This window comes from Corvus cornix, chromosome 7, assembly GCF_000738735.6.
Source record: "Corvus cornix cornix isolate S_Up_H32 chromosome 7, ASM73873v5, whole genome shotgun sequence".
Classification (NCBI taxonomy): Eukaryota; Metazoa; Chordata; class Aves; order Passeriformes; family Corvidae; genus Corvus; species Corvus cornix.
Genome location: NC_046337.1, coordinates 10,932,848 through 10,952,232, shown reverse-complemented (window position 1 = coordinate 10,952,232; position 19,385 = coordinate 10,932,848). Strand labels below are relative to the sequence as shown.

The 19,385-nt window shown below is 42.1% G+C and overlaps 1 protein-coding gene across 4 annotated transcripts in view; it reads right to left on the bottom strand.

Annotated features, from left to right (window-relative positions):
• Nucleotides 1–19,385, bottom strand: part of SEMA5B (semaphorin 5B) — a 269,546-nt gene that overhangs the window by 114,290 nt on the left and 135,871 nt on the right. For all 4 annotated transcript variants that reach the window (XM_039554919.1, XM_039554921.1, XM_039554922.1 and 1 more), the window contains exon 4: nucleotides 4,423–4,522. In XM_039554919.1, the coding sequence (XP_039410853.1) occupies nucleotides 4,423–4,522 (100 nt within the window). The remainder of the gene's footprint in view (nucleotides 1–4,422; nucleotides 4,523–19,385) is intronic.

The following is a 19,385-nucleotide window of genomic DNA, read 5'->3' as shown; positions in this document are numbered from 1 at the left end:
CCTATGTTCAGCCACAAACCTGCATGTAACCTGGTGCCTGACAGACTAATCTATCATACACCAGAGACTTTCAATAAACTCAGGGTGCCAAACCTGCCAGTTGAGGGTCCCAGAATATATTTACAATTTGCCATATTTCTGCAAGCTGTGACTTGAAGGAACTCTTTTGGAACATCAGTCATTCTATTCAGCTTTCAGTTCCTAAGCCTGCATGACCCAGAGCTTTTTTAATGCTTATACAGCCAGAAGCATAATAGTCAGAAAAGGGTGTTCCTAAGCTGCTGTGCTTCCCCTAAAACAACCCTTGAAAATTCATACAGCACCTTCCCTGCTCCCCAAACTAAACATATTGATGTCCCATCCCTGGAAGTGTTCAAGGCCAGGTTTAGTGGGGCCCTGAAAAACCTGATCCAGTGGGTGGCATATTTGTCCATGGTGGGAGGGCTGGAACTAGATGATCTTTAAGGTCCCTACCAACCCAAGCCTTTCTATGATTCTATGGTATCTCCTCCCTTGCACCTGTCTACTTGGCAGTAACAGGCCCATTCAGATCAGCCCTAAATCAAGTATGAAAATCACCTCTGTCAAGCATCAAGACTTGCATCACCAGCAGATCAGTAGTTTTACATTTATTGCAGAGAAGTCTGGCAGTCCATAATGACATGAACTTTACTTGCCAGTTCTGAGTTCCTTGATGCAGCTTTTGCTCCCTGCTCTCTACCTCCAGGCTCTTGTTGGTAACAGCCCTTTGTGACAAGGGCTCCTGATCTGCACTTCCCTATGCGACAGCCATGGGGGACGATCTTTTCCCATCTCCTGATGGAGCTGAGAGCCCTCTTTGCAGGCAGAACTGTGAGGGCTTCTGGCCATGACACCTTTTGGCTGGTTTTCCTCGGTAATACCTCCACTCACTGCGAATGGCTGACCCTTGTAGCCATGCTTCTCACATCCACAGCCCCATCAGGCTACGGCCGTGAACTGACATCCCTGTAGTTTCCTTCTGGGAAAAGTCAAATGTTTGCCTTAGGACTTCCCAGCCACTCTCTGTGCAGTCATTTGTTTGGGTGCCATCCTCCTGTTGTCCAAGCTGTTTCCCTTCAGCTTGCTGTTGTGCCAGATTGTCACACTGTGTCTCAACCACCCTCCTTTACACCTTTTATGTTGTCCTCACCAGGGAGCTCTTATGAAGCATGATTTTTGGCCTGCCTCCAAGCAGGATCTTTCATATCATCACTTCTTTACTGGCTTCTGTCTGTGCCCAGCCAGCAATGAGACAGTCTCGAGGAGTAAGGCTCCTTGAGGAGGTGGAATGTCACAGCCACACCATGTCCCTCCTCCAAAAACTCACCCTCCCTGGGGCCTGGGCACCCTGCCTACAGCACAGGTGAGACAGCAGAGCACTGCTTCTCCAACAGAGAGGTGAAATCACTGTGATGATATTTTCAATCTTTTTCTCACTAATAATGAGGTCTAGATTATTGTTTTTCATCCCATTAAAATAAGTTCAAATGGCGATCACTTGTGCTCAAGAGCTGAAAAAAGCAGCAAATATTTCAAAACAATCACTCATTCACAAAAGAAAAACAGTACATTAAAACACTAACACTATATCCAAAACAAAAACAAAACATGCAAACTGTGAGTCAAAATGAAGGTTATGAATTTTTGAAATGTGTGTTTTTATACTTAATGAAATGTGACTCATAATATGGGTAGTGTAGATTTACAATGTTCTAAACTATTCATATCCTTTCTTGCAAGCGTTTGGATTTTACAAACGATATGACAAGTAAATACGTTGCTTAGAAACCATGGTGGGCTTTTGAAACTAATTCTTTTGTTTCTGGGATTTTAACTTGGCAGGTGTTTGGTGCAGTGGAGTTATCAAACTCCTCTGGTTTACTCTCAGACAGCACCAGTCATTTACGGAGGGCTCTTAGATAAGGATAAAGCTTAAAAATCTGAGGCTCAAGTTATTGCAGTTCCTTGTGTGCATGGCATGCCCTCAATACCTCTTACAGTTTCAGTCACGCTGTGTCCAATTCCTGAAACCAAAAACCCTTGTGAACCCCCGGATTTTCTAGGAAGTATTTTCTATGAAGCTTTGAAACACAGGACAAACTAAGCCAAAGAGATGCTGTGGTGAGGTCATGCTGCTTTTAAATAGAGACAGACAGAAGTAGTCTGAAATAATTTATAACGCTATCATCTAAGAGAATGATGTTAACCAGGAAATTGAGAAGTGGGAGTACTTATAAACGCCACCCTGATCCCAAACTCCTTCCACAACCTCAGAATAGCTGGCATTACTACTAATATGATCTACAGCAGCACATTTAAACATGCTTAACATTTAAATTTAGGTTTCATAAATTACACCCTGCAGAGATGGATAGAGACAGCTTCTATCTCTTTGAGGTATTGTTTCATTTGCAAATTCAAGCAGATGGTGCACGAGCAACTAATGACTCAAAAAATCACCCCTAAAAATAGTCCAGAACAAGGTGTGGATTTATTAGGGAAGGAGGCAACAGAAAAGGCTTTACTTCCCCTTCCCATTTCTCAGGCACAGCTCCAGGAGTTCAGCACACCCGGACCTGTGCAGCACCAAGGACCCCATCCACACCCCATTTTCAAGAAACTCTCCCCGTCACCTCACACAGGGTGGAGCTGAGATGGTGAAGAGGAAATGGGCTCAGCACTCCCCACTTTCTCCACACCAAGCATGTGTATCCAACCAAAAAAAAAATACCCTGGGAAATTACATCTTTATTAACTGTACCCTGAACTGCTCAGCACAGCCATGTGGCACCACTGAAACTTTCAGTCTCCCAGTCAGGTGGGTAGTGCTTCATGAAAACTGACTTCTCTGAGCAAATTCTATAAATACTTGTCACTGCTTCCTCATGAGGCAATACCCTGCGTTATCATGTACCTCTGCTGGGAAGCCAGGTTTACTGTCATTCCCCTGTTTATGATGATGTTGTACCCCCTGTCTAACCACACTCGTACAAACTCTCAGGGAGGCAGGACTGCTGTGGGGTTTGAGCAGGGGTGAGGGACTGTGTGGGGGAAATCTGCCGTGCAGCCCAATTATGTAAACCACAAATTCCTCAGAGCACCGTGCCTGTGCAATGCCTGGCAGAAGGCACTGTTCACAGCCATCCCCAAAGGAATGCCATTCTGAAGTAATAAATATTAATCATTTCTGGGTAAAGATCCCAGCACAAGTAACGCCACAGCTTGAAAAGTAAAATGTTTCTGTATGAAAAGCAGGAGGGCCTCTGGCAGTTTGAACAGCTACAGGAAGGTAAGTGTTATTATTTACTGCACAAATACAGGCAGAAAACATATATTAAATCACACTTCAGTTGTCGCTGTGAAGCATAAAACTCTCCTTCTGCTACATATCTTGCTCTTTTCTCTTGCTTGTACCATGAGCTCTTCCACCTCTGCTCCTCGTGCCCCTGTCCTCTACTGCTGAGTACACTGGGAAGAAAGACTCTCTTCCTCCATTTTCGTTAACCGCAGAAACTGATACCACAATGTTATCTGATTCTAAATGTTATGCTTTATACTTTATACTTACAAATGTTACACTTTATACTTTAACTGATTTGTTAGACCATGCTTAGTCTTTTTTTTTTCTTGGCTTGTCTTATCCGTTTATTATGCAATAAAAAATAGTTGCTCTTGGGGCTCACGATTCAACCATTTCTGACATATATTATTTCACTGAAGCATAGTTCTTTTCCCCATTACAAAATAGCTTTAAATTTGTAAGATCTTGCCTGTGCTTACCTTATGTGTTTCCCCCCTACTCTTATGATATCCTAAATAAAAATAATATTTAAAAAGAAAGGAAAATATAAGATAATTATATACAATGGGCCAGAAGAAAGAGCTGCACAAAACTGCTTTGGGTGAGGATCTGACTACATCAGCCAGATGAAGCAAACAGGTTCTGAAGTAGATTCTAAGAGAGAAGAAAGCAACCATTCACATTGCCTCTATCAACCATTCACATTGCCTCTATCACTTACACAAAGGTGTGTAGATGAACCTGGTTCTGAGCAAAAGTCCGGCCATGGCAAATAAACCATAAAGTCAAATTCTGTGCTGGCAGAAGGATGATGCAGAACAATTTACTGTAGCTCTTCTAACATTCACAATACTGAGTGAGATGCCAGCATTCTGCTTCATTGACCAGTCATTTTGATTGCATCTTTTTATTTTTAATTCTAGTAATTTTCTCTTCTTTGCAATTATACTAGATGTCTAAGTCCCTCTACACAAATTATAGCTTTCTTTTTGAGGGGGAAACTGGCCACATAAGCTGGAAACACACTCTCCTCTGAAGCCAGAACCTGAAGGGAAAGAGCTTGAGCAGCAACCCTAGACTAATTAAAAGATTATCTTTACCTTGCTCCCACAATGAGCTGGTTCCTGTTGGCATCCAGTGCAAGCTGAGAAAAGTCATGCACACCTGGATAGGTGAAATTCGACACCCAGGGCTTCAGATCTGCAACGAAAACGAGAAAGCAGAAGACAGTAAAGGTGCTCCAGAAGCAGTGAGTTCACCTGGACATCTACAAATGGATTTCCTACTGAGTTACCTGTCAGGGGAAAGCTAATTAATAATCTCTTTAAAGGGTTTCTATTTATTCTGATTCTTGGCAGAATGTGCAAAAAACCTGCACATATACACAAGGCCATCTCAGCAGTTATTTTCACATCCATGATGGAGTGTCAGCGTTGGTTTCAGAGACAACAGCATCTCAATTTTACTTCTGTTAAAACTGAGGGAACATCTTCAGTGTCAGGATTAAGTGGTGTAAAGGGATGAGGCTGCCTGCCATAACACTTCCCCAGCCTTGCCTTCTGTCCTAATCAAAGGGAAACTGCTGCCTGCCAGAAAGAGAAGGTTGTGCCAACTGATGAAAAATCAAATTAGAGTACTGGTGGTCTCTACTCAGGACCTTGCTGCTCCAATAACAGATTTTACCTTCTCTTTCAGGTCTTAGGTTCCCATACAGGTTTCACTTTACATAGTATCTCAGATCCTATCAGCTAAATCCTTCCTTCATTTTTAGATGGTGGCATGTTGAGTGTCATCACAGCATCTTTGTGGCTGAGCAATTGCACAGGCTTGAGCCTGGCTTTATCAACTGTGTTGGATTTGCCCATCTAGGCAAGCGTCCAAAATGCAATCACACAGGTTAAATGCAAAGCAATAGATTTGGCTTTGCTTGAAGAGACAAAGCTCTTCCAGAAGTTACATCTGTTAACACAGCATCGACTGAGCAATCTAGGGCAGGTAGTCCTGTTGTAATTAAAAACATACCTGTTTAAAAAAAAAAAAAAAGGTGAATTACTATTTTTAGGGTACTCTCAGGCATGACACTAAGGCATTCTCAGCATCCCATCTTTCAGCACTACTACCAACTTTGACCTTGTGTATATTACAGATCACAGAATGTCAGCCTCATGTCTTACACCTTTATTGCACAAAATAACTGGGAATAGATTTAAATGTATCTTTCAGAAAGTCATCTAGCTTTACTGTGAGGACTTCTCTTGAGAATTTATTCTGTTAACTACTTTGGCTGTAAAATACATGGAGAATACCAAATACCTCGGGGGGCAAGGCACAGATGAGACCAAATCAGTATGACTGTAATCCCTCTGTGACCTATTGACAAGTAGCCCTGCCTCATTTAAGGGTTGGTTGTTGAAGATCTAGGAGGCTCAACATGGAAGGTAATATCTTCTGGTCTCATGCCAAAAGGATACCAATACATGGGCCAATGACCTGATGAGTCATAACAATAATGACGTAGTTCAGACCAGTTCAAAAGAGCTCTGAAAAATCATGTTCCACTGTCATTTTATATCCCCAATGATAAATTGAGAAGTCTCACTGAAGGCAGTCAGGTTCGAACACTTTGTTGCAGGCATTAGTTTCCCACTCCACAGGGGCGAGAGGACAATGCTGATGAGGAATCTCACTAAGGCCTGCGGTGTCTTGGCATGTTTCACAGGATTACAGATGTGCAACGGTTTAAAACTTTTGATGTAGGGATATTTGTCGAGCAATTTCAAGTCCTTTCTCCCTCCAGTGATGGACGAACCTTAATCAAGCCCTTAAGTTACTGAAACCTTTAGAAAACACATATAAAATGTCCCTGAAATCTGCATGGCCTGCCTCTCTTTCCAAAGCAGGACCTGGTCACGTAGCTTCTGCCTCTCCCCTGAACACCACCATGTTTCGTAACAGCTCCTAGGGTCCCTGACCATGGAGCTTGGACACCATCTGGCCTGGCCTCATGCCTTGCCTAATTGGATGCTGCCAGGGTCCCTCCAACAGTGAAACCACCATCCTCACAATAATAAAAACTCTGCTGCTGGGAGCTGGAGGGTTTCAGCCCTTCTCAGCATTCCTGTCACACTGTGTAACCACACACAACACGTGTACCTCCTCTGCTCTTCAATGAAAAGACATGAGTTAAGGAATAACTCCTCTAACCTTCAAGCATCTCCACCTCCTACACTCCTCTGGGACCCCTAATGATGTACTAGCACCAGGGAGGCACTGCAGTTTCACCTCTGGCATTCTCCTAACTAACGGGGCTCTGACTTCCTTTCCTGTAGCTCTTTAGCTGCAGAGACACTTCTGAGCCAAGCAGCAGAACCAACAGCAATAACACCTTTCAGGCAGGTTAGCTGGCTGATGTGCTGCAGATCTTCTGGCATTTTTGTTGGCGATGGGGGTAGGATTAGAGTACTGCTATATAGTGATGATACCTTTTAAGAATCCTGCTTTTAGGCCATAATTTCTCTTGTCATTTTAACTCCTCTTCTACTGACTCTTTCCTACTAACTAACCCACTATTAGAGTGCAGTGGCAGGAAGAATATTTCTTCATCTGCTGCTCTAAGCAAAAGCTCCTCACTTCAGAGAGGTACACTCATCAGTGCTTCCTTTTAATGGCAAGCTCTCACAAACTACAAGCAAAACTAATTTTTTAAAAATTAAAGGCAGTAGTTTGCTTGAGTCTTTCCAAGTTGTCTCAAATGTCAATCAAGCCCAAGAAATAACAGGCAGTGTCTTGATTTCTATTAGTACTGCAGGTGGTACAACTTATGAAGAAACCCTTCCCAGTTATTAAATTAAAGGCTGAAAGGCATGCATCCTCATAGCAAAATTAAGCTTTTATAGGCATGTAGTTGGAGATTATTAAACCCAGCATGGTCCCAGATAAGAATGTATAAATGCAAGTTGTCAGAATTAATGCCAAATGGCACATTTTCCTTCCCGAACTTCTTTCTTCCTGTTCAGAGGGAATGCAACTGCAACCAAGAATCAGGACATGGGTCTTTTTTCATTCAACACATTCAAGTCTACTGCTCAGACCACAGGCATCCCTAAAACATTTTAAGCTTCACTCTAAAACTAACTCAGTACTTCAAGGTAAATGCTGCCCTAGGTCTACCCCACATTAGCTGAAGTTTACACATATGGACCCAATGAACTCCAGAGACTGCTTGTATTTGACCTTCTTCTGAAGGCTGATTTTTCCAGTGCTGACTCTTTAATTTGGCTGGAAACCTTCAATGCTGGGGCATGTTTACATTTGCAAAAGTATCTGTTTAAAAACAGTATGAAAAATTAAAAACCAAGGCTCTGGCTTTGCATGTCGGCAGCAGGAGACGGAAAACTAGGAACCACATGGCTTAGGGGCAAAATGTTCCTCAAGGCCTCCTTTGTGCTTCTCTAATCATTTCCAGGGGATTAAAGATCCATGCTCTCACTTCCTCCACATGAAAACCAAAGAACAAAAGTTTAATAGTTTCCAATACCATTCATCTCCAGATATCTGATTCAAAACCTCTAAAGCTCCACAAGCCCCTCTACAGCTCAAGGTGGTTCAGGTATCCAGCTGCAAAGAAGACAAAGCTTTGAAGGAAATGTAAGTTTGCAGGCACAGCTGTGCTCAGCTATTATGCAAGCCTAAGACAAGGTGAAAAGAGGCCCTCTGCCATTTCAGAGGGTGGTCCCTGCAGCCTCTTGCACTCTGCTCTGCTCTGGCTTCCTGAGAGCACAGGGCTGGGACCAGAATTACTCAGCTACACAAAGAACAGCAAGCCAAATTGCAGGAGCTGGGTTTGAAGGCCTGATCCAGAAGCTCTTCAAATCATTGGCAGTTTTCCACTGAGCTTGATGGGTTTTGGATCAGCTTCTAAAGATATTGTAAACCTGGTAATACTTGAGTCTACACCTCCTCAAAATCAACTGCTCCCCACCTCACCCTTACTCTGTGTTTTTTGGAGGAAAGAAATATGTAAACATTGACCTAAGGCTTCCCTGTCTGAAGGACAGCATTTACTGCTTCATTTTACTTAAGCCCACTTGTTGCTCCCATCCTCAGCAGGCTGTAACAGCTTTGTGCTTCCAGCACATATCACACAAGAGCAGAGAGGTTAAATGCCCATGCCTTGAAACTGCAAAGCCATTGTAGGTACATGGAGTATGGCTACCCACAGTGCTATTCAACAGCAGCTCTTGCAAAATCATTCTCAGCAAGGATTTCCTATTTGAAGCAAAAGAAACTAACCTGAACAGGACCAAGGATTCTTTGTGTAAAATGAGGGTATACCCACATGCACACACTAACCATGCTGCTATCCTAGGACTGCAAAAGAAAGCTTCAAAGGGATCATAAAAAGACCTTAAGAGAGATAAATTCAGAGGGTCCCCATTCCAGAAAAGATAACCTGAATCCCATACCTTACGTAAGGCTCCTGTAAAACAGGCTGATTCAACAGTAAAAGTTTTCGCAATGAAGTAGAGCATACACAGCACTTTGGACCTGTCAGACTCAATGGCAATAAAGAAGTACCTGTTCTGCAGATACTTGGACCTACTTTTATGCAGTGCTAACTTGAGCACACATTGAGTGCTTCCCTTACTGCCTTCAGCATGGTCTCTTCTAAATTCTCTTAACTCAGCTTATTAGTCCAGGACATGCTTAATTACTGTGTGTGAGTATTGCAGTACTCCTAGCAAGGCCCAGATGACAGCCATGACTTCTGTAACTTGTACAATATCCTTCCCTTTTGGTTTGCTTCAGCCCTGGCACAGGGCAGATTATGTATAGTAATTGGCAGATATTCCAGTTTGCAAGTACTCAGCCACTCAGTTTTATTTCAGACCACCCACTAGCCTGGAGGACTCTCAGTCTTGGATTTGAACCATGACCAAGAGATGCAAATCACTTTGCAAAATACGGAAAGGCCTCAGGCTCTCTTCTTGGTATAGACTGATTAAATGTCCCCTTTTCAGAATCAGACCTACCATCTCAGACCATCCTCTGCTTCAATTATCCTCAGTATTCAGAGCATTTTCCATGAAGTTGACAGTTGCCTGCTAAGACTGAGGCCACAGTTTCCATTCTGTGTGGGCCCCTGACCAGACCCATCAGAGACAAGGCAAACAAGGCTGTGACCAAAGCTGAGAAGGCTAATGACTACCCAGCCATGCTGTCACCTGTCTTTTCAAACGCTGCAAGTGTGGACATTTCCAAGAATGCATAGAAGTTACAATGAAATTACAGCATTACCTTTATTGGGCTGACAATGAATCATATTTTAATATCAGCTTCATTTCAAATTTTAGCTCTCAGTTGTAGGTCACACCACAGGTTAGTGCAATAGACTTTGGACATTACTTTCACTCCCACCCCATGCTGAGTTTTAAGAGTAGCCTCCGCAACACGAAACCACTCCACAATTTAGCAAATTTATCAGGGGAGGGAGAAATCTTTTGCTGCACAGGCAGAGCTGAGCAAACAAATGTGTCAGCACTCAGAGCTCAACTTTACTTATTAGGCCAAAAATCTCAATCTGGCTTTACCCTAGAAGACCTCCTACACATTCATATCACCCTTCTGTCTTGTCTTCCCATCACCACCTCCGCCTCATTACTGATATTCTTTCTTTCTTTCTTTAACCTGATCCGTTGAAATCTTTAATTGTACATTAAATATGTCCTCATCCCAACTGCTTCAATTTCCAGTGTCATTGCCTTCTCAAATTTCTGATCTCCACTCACAGCTCTGAGGACTTAGAAGGCTGTTGACAGAATACACGCCCTCCTACAAAACAGGTCAAACCAGCAGTTTCTTTCTCTCTCCCCTTAGTAGCTAAACTGAACTCAGATGTTCTTCCAGATGTCTCAGTTTCATGGTTTCATCCAGTTTACCCTTCTGACCCCATAATCACCTCTGCTCCCACTCCTGCTTTCTTTCATAGCAGTCTTCTTCACCTTCCAGCCATGTTTCTACCTCATTTCCTGCCCACTCAAACAATTTTTCCTGTCTTGACCAACTACAAAGCCCCTTCTCAGATGAAAGAACAATGAACTAACCCATGAGTGGCCTGTGAGTCACTGTGATAGCAGCTTGCCGTGAGCCATTCCTTTTCCATGAGATCCGAGAAGCAAGAGTTGCTAATGTCCCTCTCCAAACTGTCCCAGAATATGTGGATAGGAGATGACTGGAAAAAGAAAGACTAAGACTTTTTCTCTTAGTAATAAGGCTTTTTCTCTTGGTCTTGTAAAAGAGGGAATAGTACTATTCCTCAGCTACCAAGGAATAAAACAGGACTGAAGAAAAGACTCTGTTCTTTACCATTCTGAAGGAAAAAAAAGCCAAACCAAAGGTTTGCCTCCAAAGAGGCATAGGAAACACAATAAACACAGTAACATTTAAAGACCTGGATGATTTTGTGCCTCTTCCCTTAATGCCTACAGCTCCTCTCCAAACTGATCTTGCTGAGCTTCTTCTACCCCAAGAGAGAAATGACAGCTGGAGATGCAGGCATGGTCCCAAGAGCTCAATAGCACTGACACAGGAGTTCTCTGTCTTGAGCAAATCATGAAACTATTTAATATCTCAGTACTTCCAATTGTTAAATGGGTTTAGGGATACTGGCTGGTGCATCAAGGCCTAATTATCTGTAACGCACGTGATGTACAGGAGGCACTAAGTATTGCTTATTGCATACCAAGCATTTTGACTCTTTGTTTCCTAAATTTTAATTGTTTCTTCAAAACAAGTGTTGCTAAATTGTTTCAATATGGAGAAAAAAGAACTTAGTCCAAACCCAATTTTTGCAAAAGTACAATTATAACTGCTTATTTATTTACTTTTTTATTATTAATGTGGAGCAGCTGGCAAAACACACCCATATATGAGGAAGAACCCAGGGATTCAATCCCAGATAAAGAAAACACTAAATAATAAACATGAACTAGTGCTCACTTCCAGTATGGGACAGTGTGCTGATAAGTTGTCCTGGGGCCACCTCAAGGAAGGATATTGAAGGACTGCAATTCACATTCCAAATCTGGCACATTTCTACAGTATTCAGCAGTTCTGCTCCATCAGAGAGGTCAGTCTCAGCCCTCTGTGTTTCACTTGGGTTCCTATTTGCACATGGTGAAGAGTGGGTAGAAGTTCCATCCAGACCTGACCCAGGGGAAATCCAGAAGACTTCCAGGAGCCAGGAGACTTTCACTTGGCAGGTCCCCATGCCTCAGACTGGGGCTTGGGAAAGAAGTCCTGTAACTTGAGAGAGGTTCTTCTCTCTTCAGCATGGCTCCTATAGCTCAGACCCACCATGACCGCAATCCCCAAGTAACAGAAAATCACTCAGGTTGGAAAAGACCTCTAAGATCATCAAGTCCAGACATTAATGCAGCACTGCCAAGTCCATCACTGAACCACATCCCTAAGGATCTACTCTTCTTTTAAATACCTCCAGGGAGTGACTCAAATACACCATTGCAGATGGTCCTTGGCCATGGCCAATAAAGAGCAAGAGGGGATGCCACAGTGCTGCAAGACTGGTGGATATGGATGCATGTCCACGAGACATAAGCTGTCTGTTTGCCCTGCCTGAGATTTACAGGACCAAAGCTGTGTGTCTACATAGCACAGGATTTTATGGAAAGAATGGATTTGGCTTTCCTCAGCTGGCTGTCATCTGGGGCAAACACAACTCTAACACTATCCTCCTCAACAACCTTGCCTGCAACCCCACACAGCACTGCACAGTGTCATGCGGCCACAGCCCTGTGCCCCACCACCAGCTTGTGAAATTTGGCTAACCAGTGCCACACACATAGTCCCACCATGAGCAAACCCAGAGGCTTCTTGTTCTCCTGAGGATGTTGCACAGTGCTTAAGTATTGTGATCCATTGTTTACTGAGACAAGCCCCACAGCTGTCATGCAATCTCCCTCACTGAGAAAGATAAAGTGAGTGCTCATGCATCACTTGCAACTTCCTATGACATTCTGATCAGTATAATCCCTCTTTTCAAACAGGAAAGCAAGCTGCATCCTGGCTCCTACAACCACTGCAGTCTGATGGGGGAAAAAAACCCAACACCCCTTTGTCATCATTCAAGGATCCTTCAGTCTGCATCCTCCACATCTGGAGGTAAACTGTCCTTACAGTTACATGTCTAGATTAGCCACTTGTGCCAGCAGAGGCGGTACAATATTCAGGACAACTGTTTTCACTAGTGAGAAGGTAGGAAAAGGCAGAGAAAGTAGGGCTAAACCCCCCTGGAATTTTTCCTGCAGGTAACCAGATCTGCCACAGAAGCAGAAGTGCCTGATTGTGATGAACATCTGAAGCATAAGGTGATGCTCTTTGCTGGCTAACCAAAGACTGAACTGGAGATGCCCAGTTTAATGCACAGTTTGTGCTGTGTAGCTGCCAGGCTTATGAGGACTCCTGTGTTCTGCAGACAAAGCTCCCACCGTGAGGCAGTTACAGCAAGGAATGAGAGCACAGGCTGTAAATTCCTGAAAGAGTTTTGAAAGTAGGCTGTTCTCATAAGGATCAGTGTTTTTAAACTGGAACTTGGCTAATAATAAACAACCCCACTGACTTAAAGAAAAGTTATATTCAGAACCCGATTGAGCTGAGACTGTTTGTGGGCTTTCCAGGGTGAACCCTGTATGATAAAACAAGAATATTTCTTGTGAGATTGCTAGTACTGGAGTGAACTTTATCAAAGCATAATGTCATCCTTGAATAGAAGGTTTTAGGAGAACGTGATATGTTAACGCTTATCAGAAGCAGATGTGCTAAATAAATGAGGTCTGCTGTGCCACTGCTGTATCACAAACTTGTTCAGTTAGGGAACTATATTAAGTAAGATTTGAAATTGAAAATGAGGTCTCTCCAAGGGATGCCTTTGCTTGCACTGAACCACAGAAAAAGAAAATAAGCACTTCACTTTAGATTGCCACCCTCTTCCCTTTCTCTGATGTGTGCTCGAGATCCAAAAAAAGGCTGCCCATCTCTACATCCTAGATCCAACCACTGTGCCAAAGACAGGCTCATGCACATGCTGCCATTAGCCCCAGTTACACCAGTGGTACATCTGGAAAATATCAGTAATCTACTCCGTTGCTGAGATGAGTTTTTCATGGCCTTGGTCCGGTCCACGCATAATACACTGGTGACCTGAGTACCTGTTCCTCCACGCTGTGAGTCCACCTCCCTCAGTCCTGCTGCCTTCCTCTCATCAACACCACCACTCATGGTCAGAGGCTGCTCCTTCACTTGAGCTGTTGTACATCTTTAAAGTTTTACCTTCCCTCACTCCAATATCAAGTTACTTGATCATTTTGCTTCCTGAAGCTTCACTGAAAAGTCTTCCTTTTCTCTCCTGCTTGTCATGATTCATTCCATCTAAATCATTTTGTGAATGAAGGACATTCTTCCAACCCTCCTTTTCTTCCTGAAGTCCCAAGAAACAGCACACTGAGTAACTTTTTCAATCAAATCTCATTGCAACTATTTGTGAAGTGCCTTGTACACCATTAATGAGGAAGTCTCAAAGAACTAGCATCATTACTGTTAAAATTATTATTATGGAATGAAAAATATATTGAGAGCAGTTGGGTGTAGTTTTCAGAAGTTTTGCCTGAGAGCAATTATTTCCCTGACTACTGTATATCTATGGCTTTATCAGTCATAATTTTCAAACAAATTCTAAATCAAATCTAAAGAAGAAAGTTCTTGTTTTCAAAATTAAAAAGAAAATAAAACTGTTCCATTAAGGCTTGCTTAATGGAAACAAAATCCATACTGAAATGCACTGAAGGTAAAATATTCTGAAGCCCCCCACAGGATGACACCAGTTTCCAGCCCAAACTCCATCATTAGTTAATGTTTGGACTCCTCGTATGGAGAACCAAGGGCAGCAAGGCTATGAGCTAGAAGACAATTCTCCCACAATGTACTGTGTCTTCCCTTTGATGCTTAGATAGATGCACCTCCAATACTTCACCCCACAATCTTCATTCTTCATTAACTAAAACTTTGGTTTGGATTGTCAAAATCTCACTTGCTCAAGAAAAGTGTAAATCTTGACCAGAATTTCCTAAGGGACTTTCCCAGCTGGCCTTTGGAGTTGATGAATGCTAACATGCTTTTTTTTTCCATCAATATACAGGAAAGGGAATAATGTATTAGTGACCAATTCAACAACAGTGGGGGTGTTCGGTGAAATATCAAGAACTTTTTCAACAAATAAATCATACCTTATTATCCTTCAGCCCACAAAGTTAAAATAGCTTTTGCTTTCAATACAAGAAAACATTTAGCTGCTCCCCACAGGTTTCAATGTTTGAAGCTGGCCACATTTCAATAAAACATTGTTTAAATAAACAAAATATTGAGAAAATACACAGCAAGCTACATTCAAGTCACCTGAATCACATTTATCTAGTAGGAGGCAATAATTACAGACAGTCTGAAGTAAACCCCAGATTTAAACACACACAAACTAAATCATTTTGAAAACCTGAGGCAACAGACAGAGCAACTTGTCTGCATCTAGGAGGGACTGAGGAAAAGACAATGGATCAAATGCCACACATTGAGAACTCACACCACCCACACAGTCTGCAAAGCTGAGATTTGCAGTCCCCAGAAGATCTGAGACATAAGCTATTTAACCAAGTCCACCTCTGTCCTGTGCCTCAGCATGGGATCAGCTGAGGTGTTTTTATGAAGACAGGCTGCATAAAGCAGGGACAAATTATGTTCTTCCAGCTTACCCTAACTGCCAAGACCCAGGGGAAAAAGCCCTGAGAGACAGAACAGAGGAAAATTAGGGAAGTTATCATACTTTTCCTGAGCACACTGATTTGATGGATTAAATTAATGAAAAATAAATAATGGTAGAAACTGCAAGTGGAAACCTGTCTACAACTCATTTCCAGTGAAGTTGTGAACATCCAAATGATGCATGTAATACAGATGAGTTTGCAGACTTTTAAGCACTTCCTTGGTAAACAAGATGAAGCTAAGCACTCTGCAGCCATTACAAACATCAATGCATGTCCCTCATGGCTCTGGCTCTTGAAATAACAAACCTTGTAGTATGGGCATGGAAGACGTTTCCGGTTTTCCCAAGAGGCACATTAGAAAGGAGCTCCAAATGTCTTTCTTACCCACTCTCATAGCAAGACAAAGAGATACCAGTTCAAACAGATGGTTGGCTAGTGTGGATGAGATACAATAAGAACAACATAGAAAATACATAACTTCTCAGGAAATAAGGGAAAAATAGAAGTATTACTTGGATTCTTCTGCAACAAGGATATTATCCAAATGACTTTAAGGAATAGCAAAGGTGCTTTATGTCCAAGAAAGAGCTGTGCAACAATGAAGTATGCTGCTGGCAACCAGGACAGTATGACACAGGCACAGCCCAATTGCAAATGCAGGCACTGATCTGTTGGTGGTAAGATCCATACAGAAAAGACGAGAAACATGAACGTGATTGACAAGAACTAGAAACAAATCCTCGGGTGTTTGGCTTACCAGAGTGGACCACAGGGGAGCTGTGCTGGGATGACAAACTGTTTTGTGAAATGGGACTTGGATGCATGCATGTGTATGTGCATGTATAAATAAAAAGGGATGCACTAAGAATACACTTGACTTGTTTTACTAAATTCTCAACTCACTGAAAAACAAACAAGCATGCAAGATCCTTAATGATCCTTAATGCTACCCACTAACAGTCAAATAGGTAGTAAGACACCAGAAACAGCCTCCTGGGAAGCAGAAGATCATTTTCTTATTGATCTAAAAAGGGAAATCAAACTTTAACTGGATTTCCTATGAGCACAGTGTAGAACAATCTAATTATGAAAAGCCCAAACTGGGTACATTATTATTGCTGGCGAACTGTACAATGAGCACCATTTATAAGCCCCGGGGAAATTGGGGCACCATTGTGTTAGTCTGGTACTGTGCAAACACACAGGATGGTGTTTGCAGCACAAAATTCCTGTCGTGTCCCTCAGGATCTCCATGCAGGCTGCAAGGATAAACCATTCAGATCATGGCTCCTCCCCAGCCCACATCTCTCCTGGCAGTGCAAACACTATCTTTAGCACTTAAAGTAAGTATATCTAGAACCAGAATTTATGTTCCTCGACTTGTCTAGACCATTTTCTCTACGCCACAAGTAATGGCACAAACAATTTGGGGAATGGAGTCTGTAAAGAAACAGGCATTTGTTCAGGTCTGAAGACAGCTAAAGTAAAAGCATTTTGCATACATAGTCTCCTTTCTGCTTAAATGAGTAGGACGTACTGGATGCTATCTTTCTTACCCACTCTCATAGCAAGACAAAGAGATACCAGTTCAAACAGATGGTCGGCTAGTGTGGATGAGATACAATAAGAACAACATAAAATACGTAATTTCTCAGGAAATAAGGGAAAAATAGACAGAAGTTTTACTTGGATTCTTCTACAACAAGGATATTATCCAGTCAAGTGGACGTTAAGAATATCCTCTAGGGGTAAAGAACAATAAAAAGAGACTGAGCACAAGTAAAGTGGGAACTGAAGACTAGAGAACACAAAACATGCTATGGCATCCCATTTGTCTGGTGATGGGAAGCCTAGTTAGCAAAGTTGTGAAAAAGATCCCCTTTATTAATTTATTATTCAACCCCTTTATTACAAAAACTGTTTTGTTAACCTATTCATTCTGGCAGTAAATTAATGTACCCTGTATGACTGAACGGTCAGAGGCCTTATTATTATTATGGCCCATCCACTGAAAATTGCTGGTGTAACATAATCCTTTGCCCTGGCAGCAGGAGCATCAGAAGGGCTCTGCTGGGGTCACTCTTTCAGTCATTACACACTCCCGTTGTGTACCAGCTTGTGATTCACGAGTCAATGCATTTGGAGACCCACAGAAAGCCCACAAGCCACACTGTTAAGCAGAGACATCCTCAGAGCAACCTGGGAACACCACATAATACTTAGATTCCCCTACTTGTCTACCCTTGCAGCCTAAACCTGTGCGTGCCAGCATCAGAACAGGGTATAGCTTTAAGAGAAATCAGATTATGAAGAGAGATGTGGTTTTGGACATGTGAGCCCTCTTCCCCAGACCTTAAAAGCTATGTGCAGTGGAAAAAAGGTGCCTTTAATTTAATTCCTGTGTATTTTCCAGCTGAGCTTTGCAGCAGAAAATACAAGATTAAACTGTATCATGAACAATCACAAGGAAACAGGTGCTGTGAAAAAACAATAACTCTGAATCTAACTTGGGTTTAAGAAACTCAAATGATAATCTGGGTCATTTTCTTGACACATCTGCAATTTCAATCTTTCTTTTGCACAATTGTCAGGTTCTAATTAACTCACCAGTTTTTGCCCTCTATCACTGAAGAGAGGAAAGGAACGAGCAGTGAAAGGGGAGGACAGCTTTTTTTTCCTGTGAAATGTTCATGCCTGATTAAAACAAAGTAAACTGGCAGATTATGAGTGTGTTTACACAGCCATTGATTCTGCAGAGTAGAACTCATACTGAGTGCCAAGAAATGCCCACCAATTCCTCAACTTAAGGAATTGGGGCTTTTAAGATTTCCTGCAGAATGATGTACCTCAGTGCTGGATTGCACAGACAGATCTTCTGTAAATTCAAAGCTTGGTGCTCCTGGTTAATAGAGAGAGCAACACTTTTTCTCTTTTCTGTACCTACAACATTCTTGTTATTGTATTATCTACTGAACTGAATTTCACCATGTTTCAACAGCAAGGGCTTCTCTTTTTGGCCCTCCCCAGTTAAAACAGATGGTTAGGTTTATTTAGCAATTAAAATCAAGGTTTATTTACTGGAGCAAGGTTAGAACCGGTGTCGTATCATGTAGGCTTAAAGATTCTGCTAATTTATTTTAATCCATTTAAACCCTTAAGGCATAGATAATGGAAAACAGACACAAAATCTCTTAAACTTTCCAAATTAAGAGACGAGAGTTTCCTCCTCTGTGAAGAATAGTAAAGCTCTCTAGAAGAACCCTGAAAGGTCAGCAAGAAAGCCTTTGACTACCTTCTTCCTGGAAACCCTATCTCAAAGGTCACAAAACCACAATTAAATTGCCTTTAGCAAAGAACCTAACTAGAGACACATTGCAAGATACTCAATTGCCTTTAGCAAAGAGTGTAACTGGAGATGCATTGTAAAGCCTTAAATGGGAACCAAAATCGATATTTCAACATTTAGGAGGAAACCATTTTTAGCAAGGAGACTCAGCAGTTGCTGATGCTGGCACACAGAGTTTAACACACTAGTCTGGAGTGAATTTTCAAATAATAATAGTGGTACCAATATAAAGATCTACCTGTTGTGTGGATAAGTGCACAGATTATCCAGACAACAATTGAGAAGTACATGCCATGTACCTTCACAGAAAATCTGACTGGGATAAGGACAAGAGAAGTCCCACGCTTCAAAAGAACAGTAAAAGAATTCGCCGTTACAACACAAAGGCCCCCCTCTCACATTCAAGTTAAATGCTCAGATGAAGGCCAGAAAAACTACTAGCACATGTGGCAAATACATAACAAAACCAAACCAAACCAGGAATGCTACAAACAAAAGGGCAGCCACTCCCTGCAATTTTAAATCAACTTACTTATCTTGCACTCAAGCGTGTCCAAACTCTCTATCACATTTCACTTATTAAGTGTCTGGCTCCAGCAAGCCAGGTGTGGCATTAGGGAATCCAGTTAGAGAAAAGGAAACTGAAACACAGTTTCAGCGTGGCACAAGATTACAGGGAGCCTGTAGCAGAGTAGAAAATGGAGATTCTTAGACCAGTAGTTCCAAAACTGCCTGAATTGACTGCTGTGAAACCTCAGAATTAAAACACTGTAAAGCATCAAAGGGAAAACAATTCGTCAGGCCACTTCCCCTGGCTGTGGATCACAGTTGTAAGGAAAAACAACACAGACTAAACCTAAATGGATCATCCTATTGGAATCTGAAA